Source organism: Abrus precatorius, unplaced genomic scaffold (genome assembly GCF_003935025.1).
Source record: "Abrus precatorius isolate BTA unplaced genomic scaffold, Abrus_2018 Scaffold4, whole genome shotgun sequence".
NCBI classification, from domain to species: Eukaryota; Viridiplantae; Streptophyta; class Magnoliopsida; order Fabales; family Fabaceae; genus Abrus; species Abrus precatorius.
Window position 1 is genome coordinate 11,287,546 of NW_020874384.1, and position 20,121 is coordinate 11,307,666.

The 20,121-nt window shown below is 29.5% G+C and overlaps 1 protein-coding gene across 1 annotated transcript; it reads right to left on the reverse strand.

The window, feature by feature from the left end:
* Positions 1 to 253: 253 nt before the first annotated feature.
* Positions 254 to 3,913, reverse strand: LOC113866116 (triadin-like). Its single transcript, XM_027501005.1, has 5 exons — positions 3,713 to 3,913; positions 1,913 to 3,240; positions 1,035 to 1,226; positions 565 to 712; positions 254 to 273 (listed from the first exon to the last, which is right to left on the reverse strand). Exons 1-5 carry the CDS (start codon positions 3,840 to 3,842, stop codon positions 254 to 256), a joined length of 1,818 nt encoding a protein of 605 aa, XP_027356806.1. The 5' UTR covers positions 3,843 to 3,913.
* Positions 3,914 to 20,121: the final 16,208 nt, after the last annotated feature.

Consider the following 20,121-nt stretch of genomic DNA (forward strand, 5'->3'; position numbering starts at 1 on the left):
CTCTAATAATCACTAAATGATGACATGATTAACAAAGACGTGTTGATTATTTGTGTTGCCACATTAGTGAGAGGGATTAGAGCACCTAAGTTACACAAATAGAGGTTCAAAATTGAAAGACTCAAGAAAATGTAGGGACGGAAAACATAGCTAAGCTTGAAAGAAAAATATCTACTGTGCTACAAGGGAACAGATAAGGTAACCAACTTTACTGGATAATTTGATCACTCTGCTGAAAGATATGACACAACCTTCAAATTTCAATAGCATAAGCTACAAACATAAAATGTCATATAGGCAAACAGAAAAACAAAGTGATGTAGGATTTCCAAGAATACTAGCTCATCCACTTTTTCTCTTTTTTAATGGATACCTTTAAATGAGTAAACGAAAAATTAGGTAAATAGCTACACACCTTAGTTCTCATGCATAACCTCAAAAACACAAGAAAACAAAGGAATAGTACATGTCCTTAAAATGAAAATTTTAAATGATTTTACATCTAATTTTTTCTACCCTTATTTCTTTTGTTTGATACTACAACACATCTATCATCTGCTTCACCTGCAACCTCCGGCAAAGGGCCATTTACTTGCATGTTCACTGAATTTGTGTTCAATTCAGATGTTGGAATATCCACATTCATGTATGAAGTATTGTTGTCTCCAATAATGTTTTCGTCATCATCACCATCTTCATCATCATTCACAATCTAGCACATCACAAATGACCAACATTATTACTACTTTTAAATTCAAGGGAAGAGGATGATCATCCAGAAATGTTGCTTAGGCTACACGTAAACAAGGAAAAATGTGTATGCATCAACCAAACATGTTTAGAAAACATTAAACATATATAATAAGTTGACAATTACCAATATCATGTCTCATGCCAGTAGAACAACCAAAAATTCACTTTTTTTGGGTTGTTAGGGGGTGTTAGGAACTGCTACAGAGAACCAGAAGGCAAGCAAAATTGTAGGCAAGTTGATATAAAGCAGCTTAAATGAATGTGAGTTCTTACATTAATACCTTTGGATTGAGTGAACCATGAAAGTATGTGAGGGCAAGTTGATGAGCTTTGAGACGTGACTGATGCCCACCCCATTCGTTCTCAACAACCGTTTGAAGAGCTGACCAACGAAACACAACCAAACCAATTCCTTCACTCAAAACTCTTTTGACTCTTCTTGTAGCCTTCTCGAATTCTCCATTCTTCTCTCTCTACTTTGTGTGTTACCAAAATCATAGTTATCAATCTTGGATAGGGTGCGCATAGCAGCCAACACAAAAAATACTATAGCGGGAAAGCTAAATAAAGATATATCACCTTTGTTTTTAACATTAGCGTAACTTTTACTTGTTTTAATCTATCACAGTATCCTATGTATAAAATGTATATATTTTTTTACATTTAAATCTTTTTAATGTATAGTATATGTAAATTACACTTTGGTCGAGATATACATCATAGTTAATTTAATTCTTAATAGTATATTCTATTTAATTAATTTTATAATCATAAAAAATTATTAATTTTTATATCTTTTAATTTATATAATACAATATAATGTTCTATACCTATAAAAAAATTTAATTATTAAATTATATGTATATTTATTTTAAAATAAAGTATATGTACAATGCACGGCTACTAAACAAGGTCAAATTAAAATTTTCCGTCAAGTTCAACATTATCCCACACTTGAGATGATAAATAGTTGAAATTTATGCACATAATCAAGTAACATTATTTACAACTTATTGGATGAAGTTTGTATTGAATATATTTCATGTTTATGCATGACATGAATTACACATTTGCCATTCATTTGTTGGCGTGACAATGGTATATTGAGTCGAGAACTAGCTTTATAGGTTCTCCCTCAAGACGTAAACTTATAAGATACATAAGCTCCCAATGCAGCAATCACCAGAACTGCAGCACCAATATTTGTAGCTAAATGTTTCTCTTGCTCATTCCATTTCCCTTCTGTTATTCTTGTGACAACTTGGGAAGCAGCACAAGCCAATTCTCTGATTCCGTTTTTTTCAGTGTCCCTGGTATCCTCTTTACTCTTTTCTTCCTTTTTGGGAGCAGTTCTAGATTCCTTTTCTTTCTTAGGAACTTTTGGAGCCGAAGATTCTGCTACCTTGGATGACAATTTTTTTGCCATGGTTTCTTTTTCTTTAAAACTACCCTTCTCCTTGTCTTTCACAGGATTTCTTGACTCAGAAGGCTTCCCATTATCTTCCTCTTTAACTTCCTTCCTTGAGATCCTTTCCGTCTCTTCATATTTAGCACCAGTTCCCTCTATTTTCTTTTCCTCTAACTGCTTTTGAACTGTTGAAAGCGTAGTCTTTACTCCAATGTCTGTTGGCTTTCTGGTAACAGTAGAAGGTGTAGGTTTTGGCTCACCTTCATCTTGACCCTTTTGAGGTTTCTCATTTGTTTTTATTTTGGTAGCCATTGTTGGTGCTGATTTTGGCCCAAATTCCTCCTGACTCTTTTGAGGCTCTTCATTTGGTTGCATTTTGGTTGTCATTGCTGGTGTTGGTTTTGGCTCAAATTCCTCTTGACCCTTTTGAGGCTCTTCATCTGGTTGCATTTTGGTTGTCATTGCTGGTGTTGGTTTTGGCTCAAATTCCTCTTGACCTTTTTGAGGTTCTTCATCTGCTTGTATTTTGGCTGCCATTGTTGGTTTTGGTTCAACTTCATCTCGACCCTTTTGTGGCTTACCTATTTCTGTGGATCTTTCTACATCTTCTTCTTGACCCTTTCGGGAGATATAGTCCTTAATTGGATCAGGAGGGATTTGAGACGATGTGTCTTCACGAGTAGCCGTTTGTGCCTTTAAGTCAGCTGGCTCTTTTACAGGACTTGGGAGTGAAGCACTTTTCTTGTCTTCAATTGGTTCTTCAACTTTAGTAGTTGTAGGTTGTGATGGAATCGTTTCTTGGCCTTTTTCGTAAGGCTTTGGTTCAGTTACACCTTTCTCTTGGGTTGTTTCTATTTCTGGTTGTTTAGGATCAACTTGGGGAGTGACCTTTGGCATTGTAATGATGAGAGTTCCAATTTCAAACTTTCCCTGAAGTTTCTCGGCCACAGAATCTACCGGAATAGGATATGATTGGTCAAATTTACTCCATCTGTTACCATGGATTCGTCTTTCTCCTGTGATCCTCACCATCCGTGAAGATTCCACATATGTAATCTTTACACTATCCCTTGAAAAACCTACAAAAGAAAGATAATATTGATTTGCATAGAAAAAGTAGAAGAAAAGCAGACTTAAGATATAGAGATAAACTTGGCAGTTATGTTATCCACTGGTTACACAAAACAACGTTAGTAATATATTGTTTGACATATTTTTAACAAAATTCTTATCATTAATTAAATTTTATATGTATTACGTAAACAAAGGGTAAATTCAATTTACATTATGAAAACACAATAGTACAATTGCAAATCTCCGTGCATTATTTTCAATCGATTTTGTAATATATAGTACAAAAGTATTAATACATTCTTCTTTTAAAATTCGAGTATTTTCAAATAATTTACATTTTTTAATTTGTTTCTAGAAACAATATGATAATCATAATTTAAAAAAATTTTAAAAATGTTTAAATTTGGATATAGATACTGAAGAAAGGCATTTAAGAATAAAAAAAATTTATGGAAGAGAGAATTAAAATTTGCTCACCGGGAATATAAACATGCAGAAGGTATGCCTCTGGGGTTTCTTTTGTCTCTGAGCGGGGCTGCATGACCTCATACACGCTACGACTAGAAGGTTGGGAACGGAAAGTTGGTGTTCTTGGTCTGAAAGCCATGGCTATACAATATGCTAATAGTAGTGTTTTTTAGGTGGAATGCTAAATAGTAATTTTGCACCTCACGAATTTGCTGCTAAATGCTTTGAATTGGACTTGTTGGGTTACGAATTTCTTTATATGCATATTTATATAAGGTCTGGTCATTGTTAGGATATAAACGGTTTTCTTGGCAAAGAGACAATTAATTCCTTCTTGTTTGTATATGCTTTGTTTTGTTAACGTGAATGGGTTGGGTATTGCCTTTTCCATGCCATAGGATAGAATTTTATATATATTATTATATGAGGTATAACTTCTTTGGCCAAGAAAGCAAATTGTTCTTTGTTTTGCCGGCACACTTGCACAGCTAGCCATGCAATGTTGATGCATCAAATACGGGCACGTAAAAATTCTTACATTTAATTTAAATCTTTTATTTAACTTACATTTAAAAATTAGTGAAATAATAAATTATAATTCAATAGATATAAATTAAATAAAGTTCAGATTGAGTGAAAGAGTTTTTAAAATTATACTAACATAAGAAAATAATTTTTTATATATATAATTAAATTTTAGCAGTTTAATAATTTTTATTATATAATTTAATTAAAAATAACGATTAATTAAATGTTTTAATCATAAAAATCAAATCTACAAAATTTAAATTAATATAAAATTATTTGATATTTTACTTTTACACTTCAAAATAAATTTTTTAAAATATATGAAAACAATAATTTAATTTCATTCTTGCAGTTATATTCAACTGGATTTATTAAAATTATATTTTATATAAAGTTACTAACATCAATTAAAATATTATATTTCAAAATAAAGTTCAAAAATTTTATAAATTTTATAATTAATTAATTTTTATTGTATTATTTTACTTTAATTAATGTACAACATGATATGTGAAATTTAAAATATAATAATTTTAATATCATGATCAGTTGAATATCACATAATTTAAAATTTAAAATATAATAATTAATGTAAAACATGATAAAAATTACTTTTTATAAATTATTTTTAAAAATATAATTTCACATAATTTGAAAGTTATATCAAATTATCTTTATCTTATTTTTATGTATATAGAAAAATAAATTTTATGTATAATTTTTTAAAGAGAGTAAGATGCCTTCCTTAGACTTGTCATAGTATTTTTATTTTTATTTTTATTTTTATTTTTATGGGGTTAATGATATTTATTATTGACCATAAGATTAGTTAACTATTATTTTTTTTACGTAATGATAAGATGAAGATGTTATTTATATAATATAAGTTGAGTGGTTAGAATAAAAAAAGTATTGAAAGTTATTTATAATAATATAATATCTATCAAGCTGAAAGAAAAGTTTTATCATACAAAAATATAATTAACTATATTACATTGTAGTGAATATTAAGCAATAATAGAAGATAAAAGTGAAAGAAAAAAAATCAAAATGTTACTGTAGATGAGTACAAGAAAAGATAAGATAAGAAATAATTGTATATATTTTTGGAGTAACATTTATAGTGAATAAAAATCATCTAAAGTAATTCGATCATATGCAAATAAGACTACTGAAACATCAATGAGTAGAATAGATGACATAGCTTTTAATCTAGTAAAAGGGATAAAAAGAGATTTAGAAAAAAAAAAGCTTAGAGAAAGTTATTAAAAGATATTTAATATAATAAATAATATTTATGAGAATTGAATTTTTAACTAAATTCAATATTATTATATAATTTATATAGCTTACCTCGTCCAATAAATAGAGCTTGATTGTTGTTATTATTATTATTGCACTTGTCTATGTCACGTGGCTATCTTCCTCTCATTAAATGATACTTTACATAGGATATATTAAAGAATATGCAAAGTTAGATAGTAAGTTATTAACTATTTTTTATAAATTGTAGTATTTTATAAGGATTTTTTTTAATACTTGCAATATTAAATAAGATAGTAAGGTATAAGGATTTTTTAATTAAAAAGTTTATAATTTAAGATAATTCAATGCATTGATAATATTAAATATTTTTACACTTATTTTAATAAAAGCTTGATATATATTTTTTTAACTATGTAATATTGCACAAATTAAAAATAAATCAATTTTATAAATATAACCAACTTAAAATTAACAATAGATAGACCATCACATTTTCATTTTACACATTTGCTTACTTAGAAAATAGAAATTCAATGCTTTAATTAAAAGAAAGGAGTGGAGCGAAAAGGTAAGAAAAACAAGTGACACTTAGTTGGTTAAAAATACATTAAAAAATAAAGTATTTTTTAAAGATCGATAAAAATAAGAAATTATATATATATATATATATATATATATACTATGTTATTATTTTCGTAAGCAAATGTACTTATTGAAAAGTAATAAAGTTATTCTAAAATAAAGTCTTAAAATATCATTTCACAATGATTATTTTCAAGTACTAAAAATTTCTTAATTTAATTGTTTGAACTTAAAGAATATAAAATTAAATAAAAATGATTCAAATATGAAATTAATTAAAAAGAATTAAAACAGCGCAACCGCTAACAATAAAATAATCTAAAAGAATCTAAGGCGTAAGATTTCACCTTATACTTTTCTACGTTCACTTTTAAATTAATTCTAATTTTGGTTTTCTTATCATTGCCAACCACTCATACTAAATTTATTAATATTCAATGGTCATGCAATGTTAATAATTTTTTTCTAAGCTACTAATCTCAATGGTCATGCAAGGTAAAAGGAAGAAAAATCATAAAAAAAACTTATTAGTTATTAATTTAATAACAATTAAAAGAAAAGAACTAAAATTGGTTCACCTAATCTTTTGTCTCATTTTATCTTATAGATCAATTAACTCTACGTGGTATGTTCGTTTACAAAATAATTAATTATGTTATGTTTAAAAGTTGTCTATTACAAACATACAAATATAGCACAATAGAATAAACACTAGTTTAGAAAGGAAATATAAAATTAATATTAATCACAAAGATCTCATAAAGTCATGTAAAATATTCACATAGTCCTAACTATATATTTAGCTAGACATAATATAATAGAGAACCAAAACAATAATAAATTAATCTATAATTATTCAGAAAGTAAATGCAAACTGGAAGAGTCTCTAATAAATAAGAGATGAAAAAAGCTTTAATTACAAGATAAAAAAAGCTCTTAATTACAAGATGTGATCTCAAAGCTCTAGTAGTCATCAGCGATTGGTCAAAATTAAGATTGAAGGTGTCAAAAAGAACTTAATCCTTATAAAAATTGTTAAGATATAGTCCATAACTTTTTGAACCTATTAAAAGTTGATTTTTGTTATCAATTGAGTTCTTTTAAGTGACTACTGAAGCTAACTAATGAAGTCTCACTCATCATTGCCATGTACTTGATAATTGTTTTTAATATTTGGCTTAAATAAGTAAATAGTCCCATAAATATATCTTCTTTTGGAAATATTCCTTATTAAATTTTTTTTTATTTGGTCCTTCAATTTTTTTTACGTTAGTTCTTGCCATTTTAAAAAATAGTAAAATGCTTATTAAGTAGACTGAAATCCATGAAACTATTAACATGCATGATTTTTTACTATTTGCTACTCAGATTTGGTAGTGGTGGAAAATGTTAAATGCTCGTTAGGTTGCAAAAGTTAGGGTTATGAAATCCTAAACTTTCCCTATCTTCTCTTGAATCACGCACAAACATAATCAAAGAAAGAGAACTAGAGTTTTGGAAAAAAAAAAAAAAAACACACAACATAGCAACCTCTAGATCACAATGGTCCACCTCAAATGCACAAAATAGGCTTTGTGGATGTGGAGATGTTGCAACGCTTATGGTGTCAAAGAGTAAAAGGAACCTTGGGTGACAATTATGGACTTGCCCTAATTGGAAAGTAATGCATTTTTGTTATTTTCTTGTAACAGATGAATGGGCGACAATTATGGACTTGCTAAAGTGATGATCTTCTATCATTTTCTCGTAATAGATATAGGATAATATGTTAATGCTAAAATAATGTGCTTCTGTCATTTTTATGTAATATATGAATGGTAGTTATAATTACTTTGATTGGATTGACCAAGAGGATAATGTTGACATATGTCACTGCTAAGTCTGTGTGTGTGTGCTTGAGCAATCAAATTGAAGGTGGAGAATTTACAGAAGAAGTTAGTAAGTGAAAGATTGAAATATTGAAAGGGAGAATTGTAATGAGTTTAGTAATTACTTATGGTATTTGTATGTTTTGTATGATGAAATGTCAATGTCAAGGTTAGGAAACATGTAACGGGAAGATTAATATAAGAAATGGAGTTTGTACTAGTGTGGGAAGGTTATTATGGGATTTGTATATTTTGTATGGCAATAGTCTAATCTCTTTGAAGAAATGAAATTCGTCTTAGTTGGTTCGCTTTACTTATCTTTTTTTTTTTAATTTAATTTGTTGGTACAATAAATTTTAGATGAGAAAGTGTATATCATTTTCTATGGATAGATGATTATCAATGGGACCCTGAGTATAGAATATTAAGGGATACTAATATTTGAGCACTTAATAAAGGATATAGTATAAAGGACCAATTAACCTTATTCAAATGTAATTTTAGGCTATATGAGAAAAGGCTCTACAGAAGGATTTTGCTTTATCTATCAAGACCTTAATTTAAGTCTGTGTGCATAAATATTTAACTTTTCATATTATGATTGATTTACATGAATCATAATCTTAAAAGAGTTTTTTATTTAAGTACTCTTATAATTAAAATTGAGGAAGTTAAAATCTTGGTTTAACTCAATTAAAAATCAAGGTTTATATATTCAATTAACTCAATTTTATTTGATGGACTATCTAAGTGATCAATTACTAGATTGGATAATTGATTATCAATCTATTTTGTTGGTTTAAAAATTAAATTATTTAATACAAAATCATTCAATAATCAATTACCAAGAGATTGATTGTAAAAATTGTCAATTTGTTAAAAGTTTATTTCCTTTAGTATAGAACAACTCAGTAGTCAATTACCAAGATCAGTAATTGATTACTAAAAAGTTTATTTAGTAATAATTCAATGATTTCTTAAACAAAACCATCTAATAATTAATTACTAAGAGCATTAATCAATTATTATGTTACTATATTGTGTGATCAATATTTCAATAAAAAAGAATGAAGTCATGTTAATTGTTTGAAATAATTATTGATAGGGTTACCTTAATAAATGTAACTTCTATAGCTCTAGTTTTGTTGGGCAAAATTAAAAGGAGAAAGATTTGTCTCTAGTCTCCCAATAACTAGCCATTAGAAAATCTTTCCAATAGAGCACACAATAGCAAGAACCTAATGATGACACATCATGCAACACCAATACAAACTGGAGAAGCAGCAAGTAAGGGACAAAACAAAATAACTTAACATTAATAATATCAAATGGTCACCTACTTAGAATATGTTTAACAAACAAAAAGAGCCAAAATCATAGTTGCTGCCTTAAGTGGTCCCAAAATATCTATACCAAATAACATTTGACACAACCGCACATAGGGATGAAAATAGGCTAGGCTAAGTTAGGCTTTACATAAATAGGCTTGGCCTGTCTAATAATTTTGAAGCCTAAGCCTGACTTTTTTAGAAGCCTGATTTGGCCTATTAACTTTTTTAATAGCCTACTTCGTATTAAGATATTCAGAAGGTTATTAAGCTTTCTTATAAATCAACTATAAACCATCTAAATAGGTATGTTTTTTAAAAGTTATAAGAATTATATCTAAATATATTATTAAAAAAATAATATAATATAAACAAGTGCCCAAGATTGTAAGAAAATATGGATGAGATGAGACGATTTAGTGATAGACGTAATCGAGACAATGCAACGTAAATCAATATTATGTGTATAGAATATACTAAAAACTCCAGCAAGCAGAGCTCCCTCTCTTAGAGAATATGTAATAGAGACATCTTTAACTCTAACAAAAAGGATTAGGGTTTTTAATTGAAGATTTTATTATTTTAAAATTTAATTGATTTAATATATTATTATATTAAAAATTTTATATAAAATTATTTAATATATTATTATAAATTTTATGAATTTTAAAAAGGTCATTCTGATAGACCTAATAAGCTTTTTCTTAAACTCAAGCTTGACCTATTTAATTAATTAAACTTTTTAAAAAACCTAAATTAAGCCTATTAATTAAATAGGCTAGGCCGTAGGCCCCTGTCAGACAGCCTGATCTATTTACATTCCTAACCGCACATGCTGGATTAATTGGTCCCAAAATATCTACAAATAATATTTAACACATAACGACACATGCTATCTTAAGTGGTCTCAAAATATCTATATCAAATTATAATAAACATACAGCCACCATATATGCTACCTTAAAAAAGAGACACATAATTCATTTAAGTTTTCTTTTTTGTTTGAGTATTATTAGCTGATAGTCCACCTTGACTAGATGTTCCATTGGTTGTACAGGTCAAAGCTTTTGCAATCTCTTATAAAATAAAAAACAAGTACATGTATTATTGATTTATTGATTGTTACATTTTTTTCATGAACACATAAAAATGAAATAAATTAACATCTTACTATCATTTTGATTGCATTCATCCATTTTTCAACGAATTGGGCCACATGTTATGTTACTTGGTTAGATGGCTAAGATATTGATTCCCTTGGTACATGCTTCTTATACTCCCTCTTCTGCATAAAGATTTGAACAAGAGACTAATTTAAGAACATGATAAAGTGAATGTAATTTAGGCAAGTATAATATCTTTTCTGGTTCATTAGGCAAGTGTAATACCTTTTTTGGTTGTGATAAACTTAGTTGTTGCAATATGAGCTCAGTTGATTTCACACTTTATGCAATAGATAATGTTGCTTTAGTTCCTTTTGCCAATTTTCTCTTTTGCATTAGCAATAACATGGTGATGAACATGTGAAAAATTATTTGAATAATTAGTATCATTGTTACTTTTTTGTGCAGTAATACTTTGTTCTTTAACATAACTATTGATTCTTGTGTTGTTGCTTTAGTTGATTTCTTATTCTTCTATGACATGGAATATTTAATTATATTAGTAAATAATAACTAAATTCAATAGAAGATATAGTAATTTAAATAAAAATACCCTCCTTGTGGTCTTTGTTGTATTAGATTGTGATGCTCTTTTACAAGTCCTAGAGTTGTGTCCAAGCTACTTGCAAGTATCACAAGTATTGCTATTGTTGGTTTTCCTAAACTTGTCAACATCACATGTTTCGTCTAGGTCCCTTCTTCTCAACTTTTTATGCTCCTTGGACTTTTTATTTTTGGTATTGGGGAAGTAATTTCTTAGGCTCAATAGTTGTAGGCCACTTATTTTGACCATTAATTGGACTGATACATGACTCATAACATCTTTGATATGCCTCTCTTTTATAATACTAGTAGACATAAATTTCATGATCATCAGTTGTTACATGCTTACAATGTATGTCAACTAACTCTCAAAAGTTTCATGTGCAAGAATTCATACCTAAATCAACAATGAACTTATCAACAAATAAAACCTGGGTAACTTCAAATTTCTTGTCTCCAGCCCAAATAGTAAACCAATTCCCACTTTTTTCTACCTCTTTGTCAAATCTTTTTCTTAGTTTAGCCATGACAGTACCAAGATATGTTTTTAATTTATCCTTAAGTGTTGCAAACCTAGCCATAAGTCATGTCCTAATCCATTCAAGCATATGATAGGTTTGTCTCTAGTTACAAGTATTATACTATTAAATACTTCACTAATATTTTTCATCAACACATCACATCTAGGATAGAAACTAAATGCATGTTTGCACCAACTAGATTTTAGAACTTGTTGAAGCCATTCATAGTTTTCTTCATTGATTGATTTAATTTGTAGCATCTTCTCTGACCATGCCTCCTCATAGGTTTCCTTCGTAGCTCCCATCATCAAGACTTTGAAAATTGTTCCTTCTATATACTTATTTTTAAAGTTATTATAAAGGTGCCTAAGGTTGAACCTATGTTTAACACCTTCCAACAACTCTTCAAATGTTGGTATCAACCTATGTGATACAAAATATCATATCATGAATATAGTATGAAAATATAAATCTTATTATGTGAATTAGAATATGACAAAATTTAAGCTTCACCTTTTGTTGATTTGAGATGAAAACTCATCTCTTGGTCTTTGCATTACCTATGTCTTCTAATAATAAATTAAGAAACCACCTCCAATTTTCCTTAATTTCAATCTCCACCATAGCAAATGCTAAATGAAAATATTAATCATTTGGATCTCTTCCAACAGCTATGAATAGTTGACCCCCATATTTTATCTTCAGGTGGATCGACTCTGATACATGATCTAGAACTCTTAATAAAACTCCTCTTATAACCTTTAAGACACATTTAGTAGCTTCCAAATCTTGATTGCAGTGTAGGGGCTAGAGTTACCAATTACTCCCTTTGGTCTTATTTATAAAAAAAACAAAAGACTAAATCATCAGGAAAAAAAAAGTAATTAACTTAGTTATATTTTTTTTTATAAATATAAATTTTATTCTAAAACTATCCATGATATTAAATGATGTAATTAGTGTAGTCATTGTCTCGTAAACATACATTTAACAATTAAAAAAGGATATAAAAGGAATTTAACAATTAATACATCTTAAATATATCATATGTTTGTTATAATTTGAATAAAGAAAATACTCAATTTTGTTTCTTATAAAAAAATACCAGAGGTAATATAATTTACATGTATTTCCATGGTTAGTTTTCCTTAACTTTGCACTTTAACTTCATAACAAAGAATATTGTCTACATACATCCCTTTCCACAACCTCCTTAGTAAGTTGTTTTGCCCTAAAAACTCTTCATGTGGTCATGTCAATTGGGTATTTTCTTTTTATTTCATCCATAATCTCTCCTAACTTAAGGTGCTCAGTTGACCTAATTTTATCCTTACCTTGTTTAGGCACTCATCTTGAATTTTTATTTTCGTTTTGAAACACTCTCCCACATGTGTGCCTGTAAACTAATGTCTTCAACTTATATGTATGTTTATTCCTATGCTTACTCACAAAAGCAATAAACTCACAGTTAGACTTGCAAATTACTCTTGTCCTAACATAATCATTTTTTACAAATTCAATTTCTCTCCCATTCAAAATAGAATATTCAATAATGGTCTCTTTGAATTATTTTGTAGAATAAAATTCCATCCTAACTTTAAACTTATAATATTTACACATTTCTTCCTATTTATACTTGGTATATTTTGGTTTAGATAAATTAACTGAATCTAAATTATCAATCCCACTATTCAGTTCATCACTTGTGTATGCGTCATCAATTGCTTCCTCAATTACTTATGGTTGACACTCATCATGTACTGATATGTTCTTGTTTTACTTCTTAATTAATGATGGTCCATGTGTCTTATTTGCAATGGTCTTCATTTTATGTCTCTTCATATTTTTGTAATTTCTTATTGGCCAACTTCATTAACTTGTGTACTCTACACATTCTCTAGCTAGTTGTATTAGGAAATTAATCTAGTTTAAATATTTGAGCCATTGTTGTGTTATGCATGGGTCTATAATTTTAGAGCTTAGGCTTTCAATGGAGAATTCCCAAGTTTATTATTTCCAATTAAGTTAGAAGGGTTCAATGACAATGTTGGTGGAGCAATTGAGTCTCAATATACATGATATAGATGCATATTGGCTTTAAAGGAAAATCTATCATGGTGAAATGAACCAAATCCGTTGGTTGCTAGTTGGAAAACTTGTTAGAAAGATGACAGTGGTCAAGGCAATAACAACCAAAGAAGGAGGAAGGCCAAAAAAAATAAAAATTATATAGATAAATTATTAATATTTTAGAAACTTTTTTAAAATATTAACCATTAAATTATAAAAATTTAAAATAATTTTTAAATACAAATGACTTAGTAATAATAAGTTAGACCCTTATTATTTAATTCATTACTTAACAAAATGTAATTAACAATAGTAATTAATTTTTAATAAGTTCAAAAGTTAAAAGACTATATATAAACAAAAAAACTTATAAAAGAATTAAGTTCAAATTCTATCATTTTTGTATAGAATAAATACTGTTTAAGCTAAAATATAATCACTACTTCAAATCTGTTTTTTTAGACATAAAAATAAGAACCATGATTTGATTATTTCAGAGAGAATATAAGAAACTAAATAACTAAATAAATTGATTATATTTTAATTAAATAAATTAAATAGATTATTATTTGTTATTTTAAAGGAATGAAATGTAAAAGATGATTTTAAGACATAAAAATTTCCTAAACTTTAAACATATGACAAGCACAAAATTAACCAAATATGCAAATTGTAACATCCTTAGAATTTTATTTTTAAATTAAATAATATATCATATAGAAATGGAATAAATAAGATAAATTTTATTTATAATAGGTAATAAAAATGCGAGGAAATTAAAATTTTTCCATGAATAAAATCATTCACAAAATTTACCAACATGATGGAATGAGATAAGAAAAATGCAATTTGATAATTATATTATACTAAAACAAATAAGGAAATAAAGGTACTAAACTTTCATTTACATGTAATCAATGTAATATAGAAATTGTTAATCAAATAATGTAGAACTTAGAATAATAATCACATAACCAAAATAAACTAAGTCACAAAGCAATCACAACCCATATCCAAAAACTGAGGATCTAATACTATCATCACCACTATTTCAGCCTTCTGTCTCGACTATGTCCTTAGTAATTAACTCATCATCCTCTCTGAGGTATATATTTCTAGAGTCTATCACAATCTCTATGCTTGAAAAGTTCTCAAAAGTACATCGAGTATGTCTCCCAAAAAGGTCATGGTTGTGATAAATAAACATATTATTTACAACTCTTAGAGGCCTAATAGTGTCTCTGTAAACATAAAAACTAAGGATACGGTGAATTCTACTATTTATAGAAAAATCAAAAGGTGCACCATAACTTAAAATTATTTCTAAACTACACACTTAACCATCCTCAAAATCCATATTAAAGCTAAAATGGACAAAACGCTGATATTCCTTAAAAACATAGTTTAATTTACAATGTACAGTATAATCTACTAGCCTAATTTGTCTTTGTGGTGTAGTCTATCATGATCTCTTTTTATAAAAAATCAATGACATTCTGCATTATGATGAATCCACATTTTACTAAATTTTTATACATCATTTATTACTTTTTATAGAAAAGAATAGACTTAGAGAGTGTAAATAAGATGAATATTTCAATTAGGATAAATAATATAGGTTTCTTAGTTTTAGTTAATTTACATTGATTTCTATAGTTTATTTTACATGTTTTGATCATTTGAATAATGTGGCAGGAATCCCCAAGCTTATTTTGAAGAATTATTGGAATTTGAGGAATTTGAGGTGAAAGTAACCACTTTCAAGATTGATAGTGACAACTACAGCAAGTCACTTCCAGCAAAGGAACCAAAGTGATCACTTTCAAAGCTTAAAGTGACAACTACAGCAGCCCAGAATCCACTAAACCTGCGCGTGGTTCCTATGAAAGTTCATAGTAATCACTTCAGAGCATACAGAATTGAAGGTGCTGCGCGTAGTTACTATCAAAGTTCATAGTGATCACTCTAGAGAGTCCAAAATGTTCCAGTGTTGCACGTGGTTACTATGAACTTTCATAGTAATCACTCTAGAAAGGCAAAACCCAATTGATGCTGCGCGTGTTTACTATGAAAGAATGAAAGTAATTACTTACACTTTTTGTACCTTTTCTCTTCTTTATTAAATTTAGGACACTTGAAGAGCCTAGAGTGGCCTTGGGTGATAGCCAAGGGTCCAACCTAGGGTTTTGATTTCCATTTTCTCCTTACTTCTCTTTGATTTTTGTATTGATGTTATTGATTTCTCTTTACTTTCATTTTGTAATTGTGAGACCCATCCTCATTGAGGGTTAATTTTCTTGTAATCTCTAGTGAGTTCATATGGATTCTTGAATTCTTAGGTTTTTGAATGTTAATGCAAATCTTTTTCTTCCATGAATTTCTTCCTCCCAAACTCTTGAATTGAATTAATTGTTGAATGAGGGGAGCATTGCGTAATGAACCCTAATTCGTTTTAAGGAAATTCTAAATTTGAATTGCTTAATTCTTTTTTAATTCCAAGATTGTGTAATCAAGGAATGAGAGATTGGAGTTCATTGGATTGCTTAATTCATATGAAAACATAAGGTTAATTTTCGCTTGTTAAATCAACCTAATTCTTGGAAGAGAGGAAGAGTATTAAATCTTGAGAGGAATAGGGATAGAGTTTATATGAATGAACTAGGGGTTACTACATTTTATCGATTGAACTTTGCAATTTAATTCTCTGCTTAAGTTGATTGAACTTGAAATCATAAAACCCCCCTCTCTACTTGCTTTCTTAATACATTGCACACTACATGTTTGATATTTGGTCACTCGTCCAATGATTCATAGGAGACGACCTAGGCTTGCATCCTAAATTACATAAATTTTTCTGCATATTTTGATGAAGGTTCACGACAAATCTTTTTGCAAATGAGAAAATATTTCGTTCGTCACATTATCTTTCCTAATTCATTTATTCATTTATGAGATAATATATATATATATATATATATATATATATATATATATAAGTAAAAGAGTATAAATTTTTAAAAATTAAACTTCAACATCTAATTTAACAAAATAACAAGCCTCAAGGGAATTTTATACAATACCAAATATTTACATAAATTTATACATTTACATCAGCTAGTTCAGCGAGCAATTCAAAATATAAGTTGTTCAAATTATAATTACATTCCTTGGAAAGTGTAGCCAAACAGTCTAGGCCTATTACTATAACCTAAACTACCAAAATAATTGACGCTACAATTTTCCAAAAATTCAAATCATGTCGTCCCTCAGCTACACCTTCCAGCTTAAGAAGTAGACGCATTATCTATACCTTCTACTCACGTACCCTCGTACGATCATTGCAGCACACATATCAATAAAGCAAAAAATGCAAGGGTGAGCTTATATAATTAACAATCATAATATAGAATATGAATATGTAAAATGTTTTAAACAGCTAATATATTTCACAGCATTCAGCACAATAGATTCAATCAATTAATGCAGCATGCTCAGCCCATTCTCAGCCCAACTAATGCAAATGCAGTGATTTAGAGGAACTATTTTTTTATCTGGGAGCGACCCATCCCGGTATCTAGATCCAGACACAGCTCAACTCAGCATCTTAATCAGGTCTAGAATGATGATAATGAATGTACTGTATCATAGCAAAATCAATATAAAAATAAGGCACAATTAAATCTATTTTCAGTCTCAGCAATACAACAATGCGTATAACTTCAACCAGCTTCAAAGTCATAGTCATATTTATATATTTTTACAACCTCAGCAACATAGCTTTATGCATTTACATAATAAAACCAAACAACTCACAGTGTCAATTAAACACCAAATGAATTAAATAGCTCACAACTTTAATAAAACTTTTCAACACTCTCAGCATATATATATCACCATATTTCAACATATCATGTCTCATTACAGTATTTTAAGTACTCATTAAGCAATAGAGAAATCTACTCAGCTATACTACTCTGGGTTTTAATCTAGACTTTGACCATTCAACGACTTATTCTCAGTTATAACTGAATTAAGTTCATAAATAACTCTGTATTTACTAGACGAATAAACCAGCTCAAATAAGCTCCCCTTACCTGAAATGAATTTTTTCATATCAAACTCCTAGTGAGTCCCGAAGGGATAGATCAAGTGTTTGGGTATGAAATACAGCTTGAACAGTTCAGATCTAGATCTTGATGAGATAGGCAATCTCACTTTGTTCAGGAAGGAATTTGGCTTCGAGAAGGTTTTCTCTAATGAGAAGAAGTGAGAGAACAAAGAGAAAATGAGAGAGAGAATTTGTCTGGTGAGAAAAATGAAGTTTCTAGGCACTGAGCAAGGTCGCCTCTCGCCTGGGCGAAGGGACAACATGGGTGATCCTATCTGCTCTCACTTGAGCGAGGTTGATCTCGCTTGAGCGAGAACACTCCAGAACTCTCAATCTCTCTCTCAGATTAGACTATATTGGTTCTCGATCATACTTCCTAGCTTATCTCATGTATAATGTGCTTAACAACTAATTTCTAATCCATTCTACACATCACACTCGACAACATCACAATACAACATTTAAGAATATATTGTTCATTACACGACAATCATATAACTTTTACATTCACCTTCTAATATATGAGTAATTCATACACTTTAAGCATACATCACACAATTCAATTTGAACAATGAATACATATAATTACACTGATCTGATAATTCTCCCCCTGAAAAATAAATTTTCTTCCTAAAAATTCATTCATCATTAAAGAGATGAAGACAGTGCTATCTCATTCGATCCTCCTCTGAGTTCCTTAACTTTAGTGTCTTTAATATGCAGCTGAAAGATTAATAGACAAGTCATCTTGTATTTGAATAATATCTTATTCTATCATATGAGTTGGGTCTGGAACATACTTTCTCAATTGTGACATGAAAAACATTATGTAATCCTACCAGCTTAGGCGGTAGTGCCAATTCATAGGCTACGGGTCCTTTACGATACAAGATCTGACAACTCTATAAATTAGGTGTCAGCTTTTGCACCTTCAAAACTCTTCCTACACTTGTAGTTCTTGATACTTTCAGGAATATGTGATCAGCTATTTCAAATTCCAAAGGTCTCCAATGCCGATCAACATATGATTTCTGACGGCTGTGAGTAACCCTTAATCTTTTCTGTATAAGCTCAACTTGCTCCATGGTTTTCTGAAGCATTTGTGGTCCAATCATCATATATACTCCGTCTTGAAACCAACAAATTAGGGTTCGACATCTCCTGCCATACAAAGCTTCGAAAGGTGGCATGTCGATGCTTGAATGATAACTGTTATTATAGGTAAATTCCACAAGAGGAAGCATATCCTCCTAATCACCCTTCTAATCAATAACATAAGCACGCAGCAAATCTTCTAATAAATAGTTCGCTCCGACTAACCATCAGTTTGAGGGTAATATGTCAAACTCAGTCTCAGCTGGGTACCCAAATCTTCTTGAAAACTCTGCCAGAATTAAGAAGTGAAGCGAGGGTCCCTATAAGAGATTATGCTAGAAGGTACTCCATGCAACTTAATGATCTCTCTAATATACAACTTAGCAAATCTTTCTATGGCATAGGTCATGTTAATTGGTAAAAACTGAGCGCACTTAGTCAATCTATCAACTATAACCCAGACAACATCATGATTTCTAACAATCTTTGGCAAATGGGATACAAAGTCCATAGTCACACTGTTCCATTTCCATTCAGGGATCTCCATGGTTTGCAATTCTCCAGGAAGACAACGACGCTCTACTTTGGTCTTTTGACAAGTTAAACAGGTCTTGACAAATATGACTATTTCACCTTTCATTTCCAGCCACCAAAACATCTGTTTCAGATCCTAGTATATTTTTGTTACTCCAGGATGGAGATTTAGACTACCCTTATCTCCTTCTTCTAAAATTTTTCTCTTCAGCTCAGCGCTTCTAGGAATACAGATTCAGTCATGGTATTGAAAAATACCATAAACACCTCGATTGAATCCTACCGCACGATCCTTGCCCAAAAGAAATACAATTTGACATAATCTAGGATTCCACAACTATTTATTATTAATCTTTTATAGGAATTCATTGGTCACCATAATTCTGCCACAACTGATATTTCCATGTGATATATCCATATGTAAGTTCAGGTTTTGAAATTGCTCTTCTAAAAGAGATTCACTAACTCTCAGTGATAAAGCCTGAACCATGCTTCTGCTCAAAGCATCTACTATTATATTAGCTTTACCTGTATGGTATTAAAGTTGAAACTCATAATCTTTAAGAAATTCCATCTAGCGCCTCTGCCTCATATTTAACGCCCGCTGATCGAACAAATACTTAAGGTCTTTATGATCACTATAAACATTAAATTGTACCTTGTATAAGTAGTGCCTCCAGATCTTTAAGGCAAAAATCACTGCAGATCATGCGTGGGGTAATTCCTCTCATGAGTTCTTAACTGATGCGATGCATATGCCACCACTCTCTTATCATGTATTAAGATACATCCTAAACCTTGATACGATGCAT

Coding starts and splice junctions, on each gene's coding strand:
- LOC113866116 (XM_027501005.1), bottom strand. CDS start 3,842: ATGGCTTTCAGACCAAGAACACCAACTTTCCGTTCCCAACCTTCTAGT. Junction 1,227..1,912: donor TTGCTGCATTGGGAGCTTAT/GTATCTTATAAG, acceptor CACACAAAGTAG/AGAGAGAAGAATGGAGAATT. Junction 274..564: donor CCCTTTGCCGGAGGTTGCAG/GTGAAGCAGATG, acceptor TTATGTTTGTAG/CTTATGCTATTGAAATTTGA.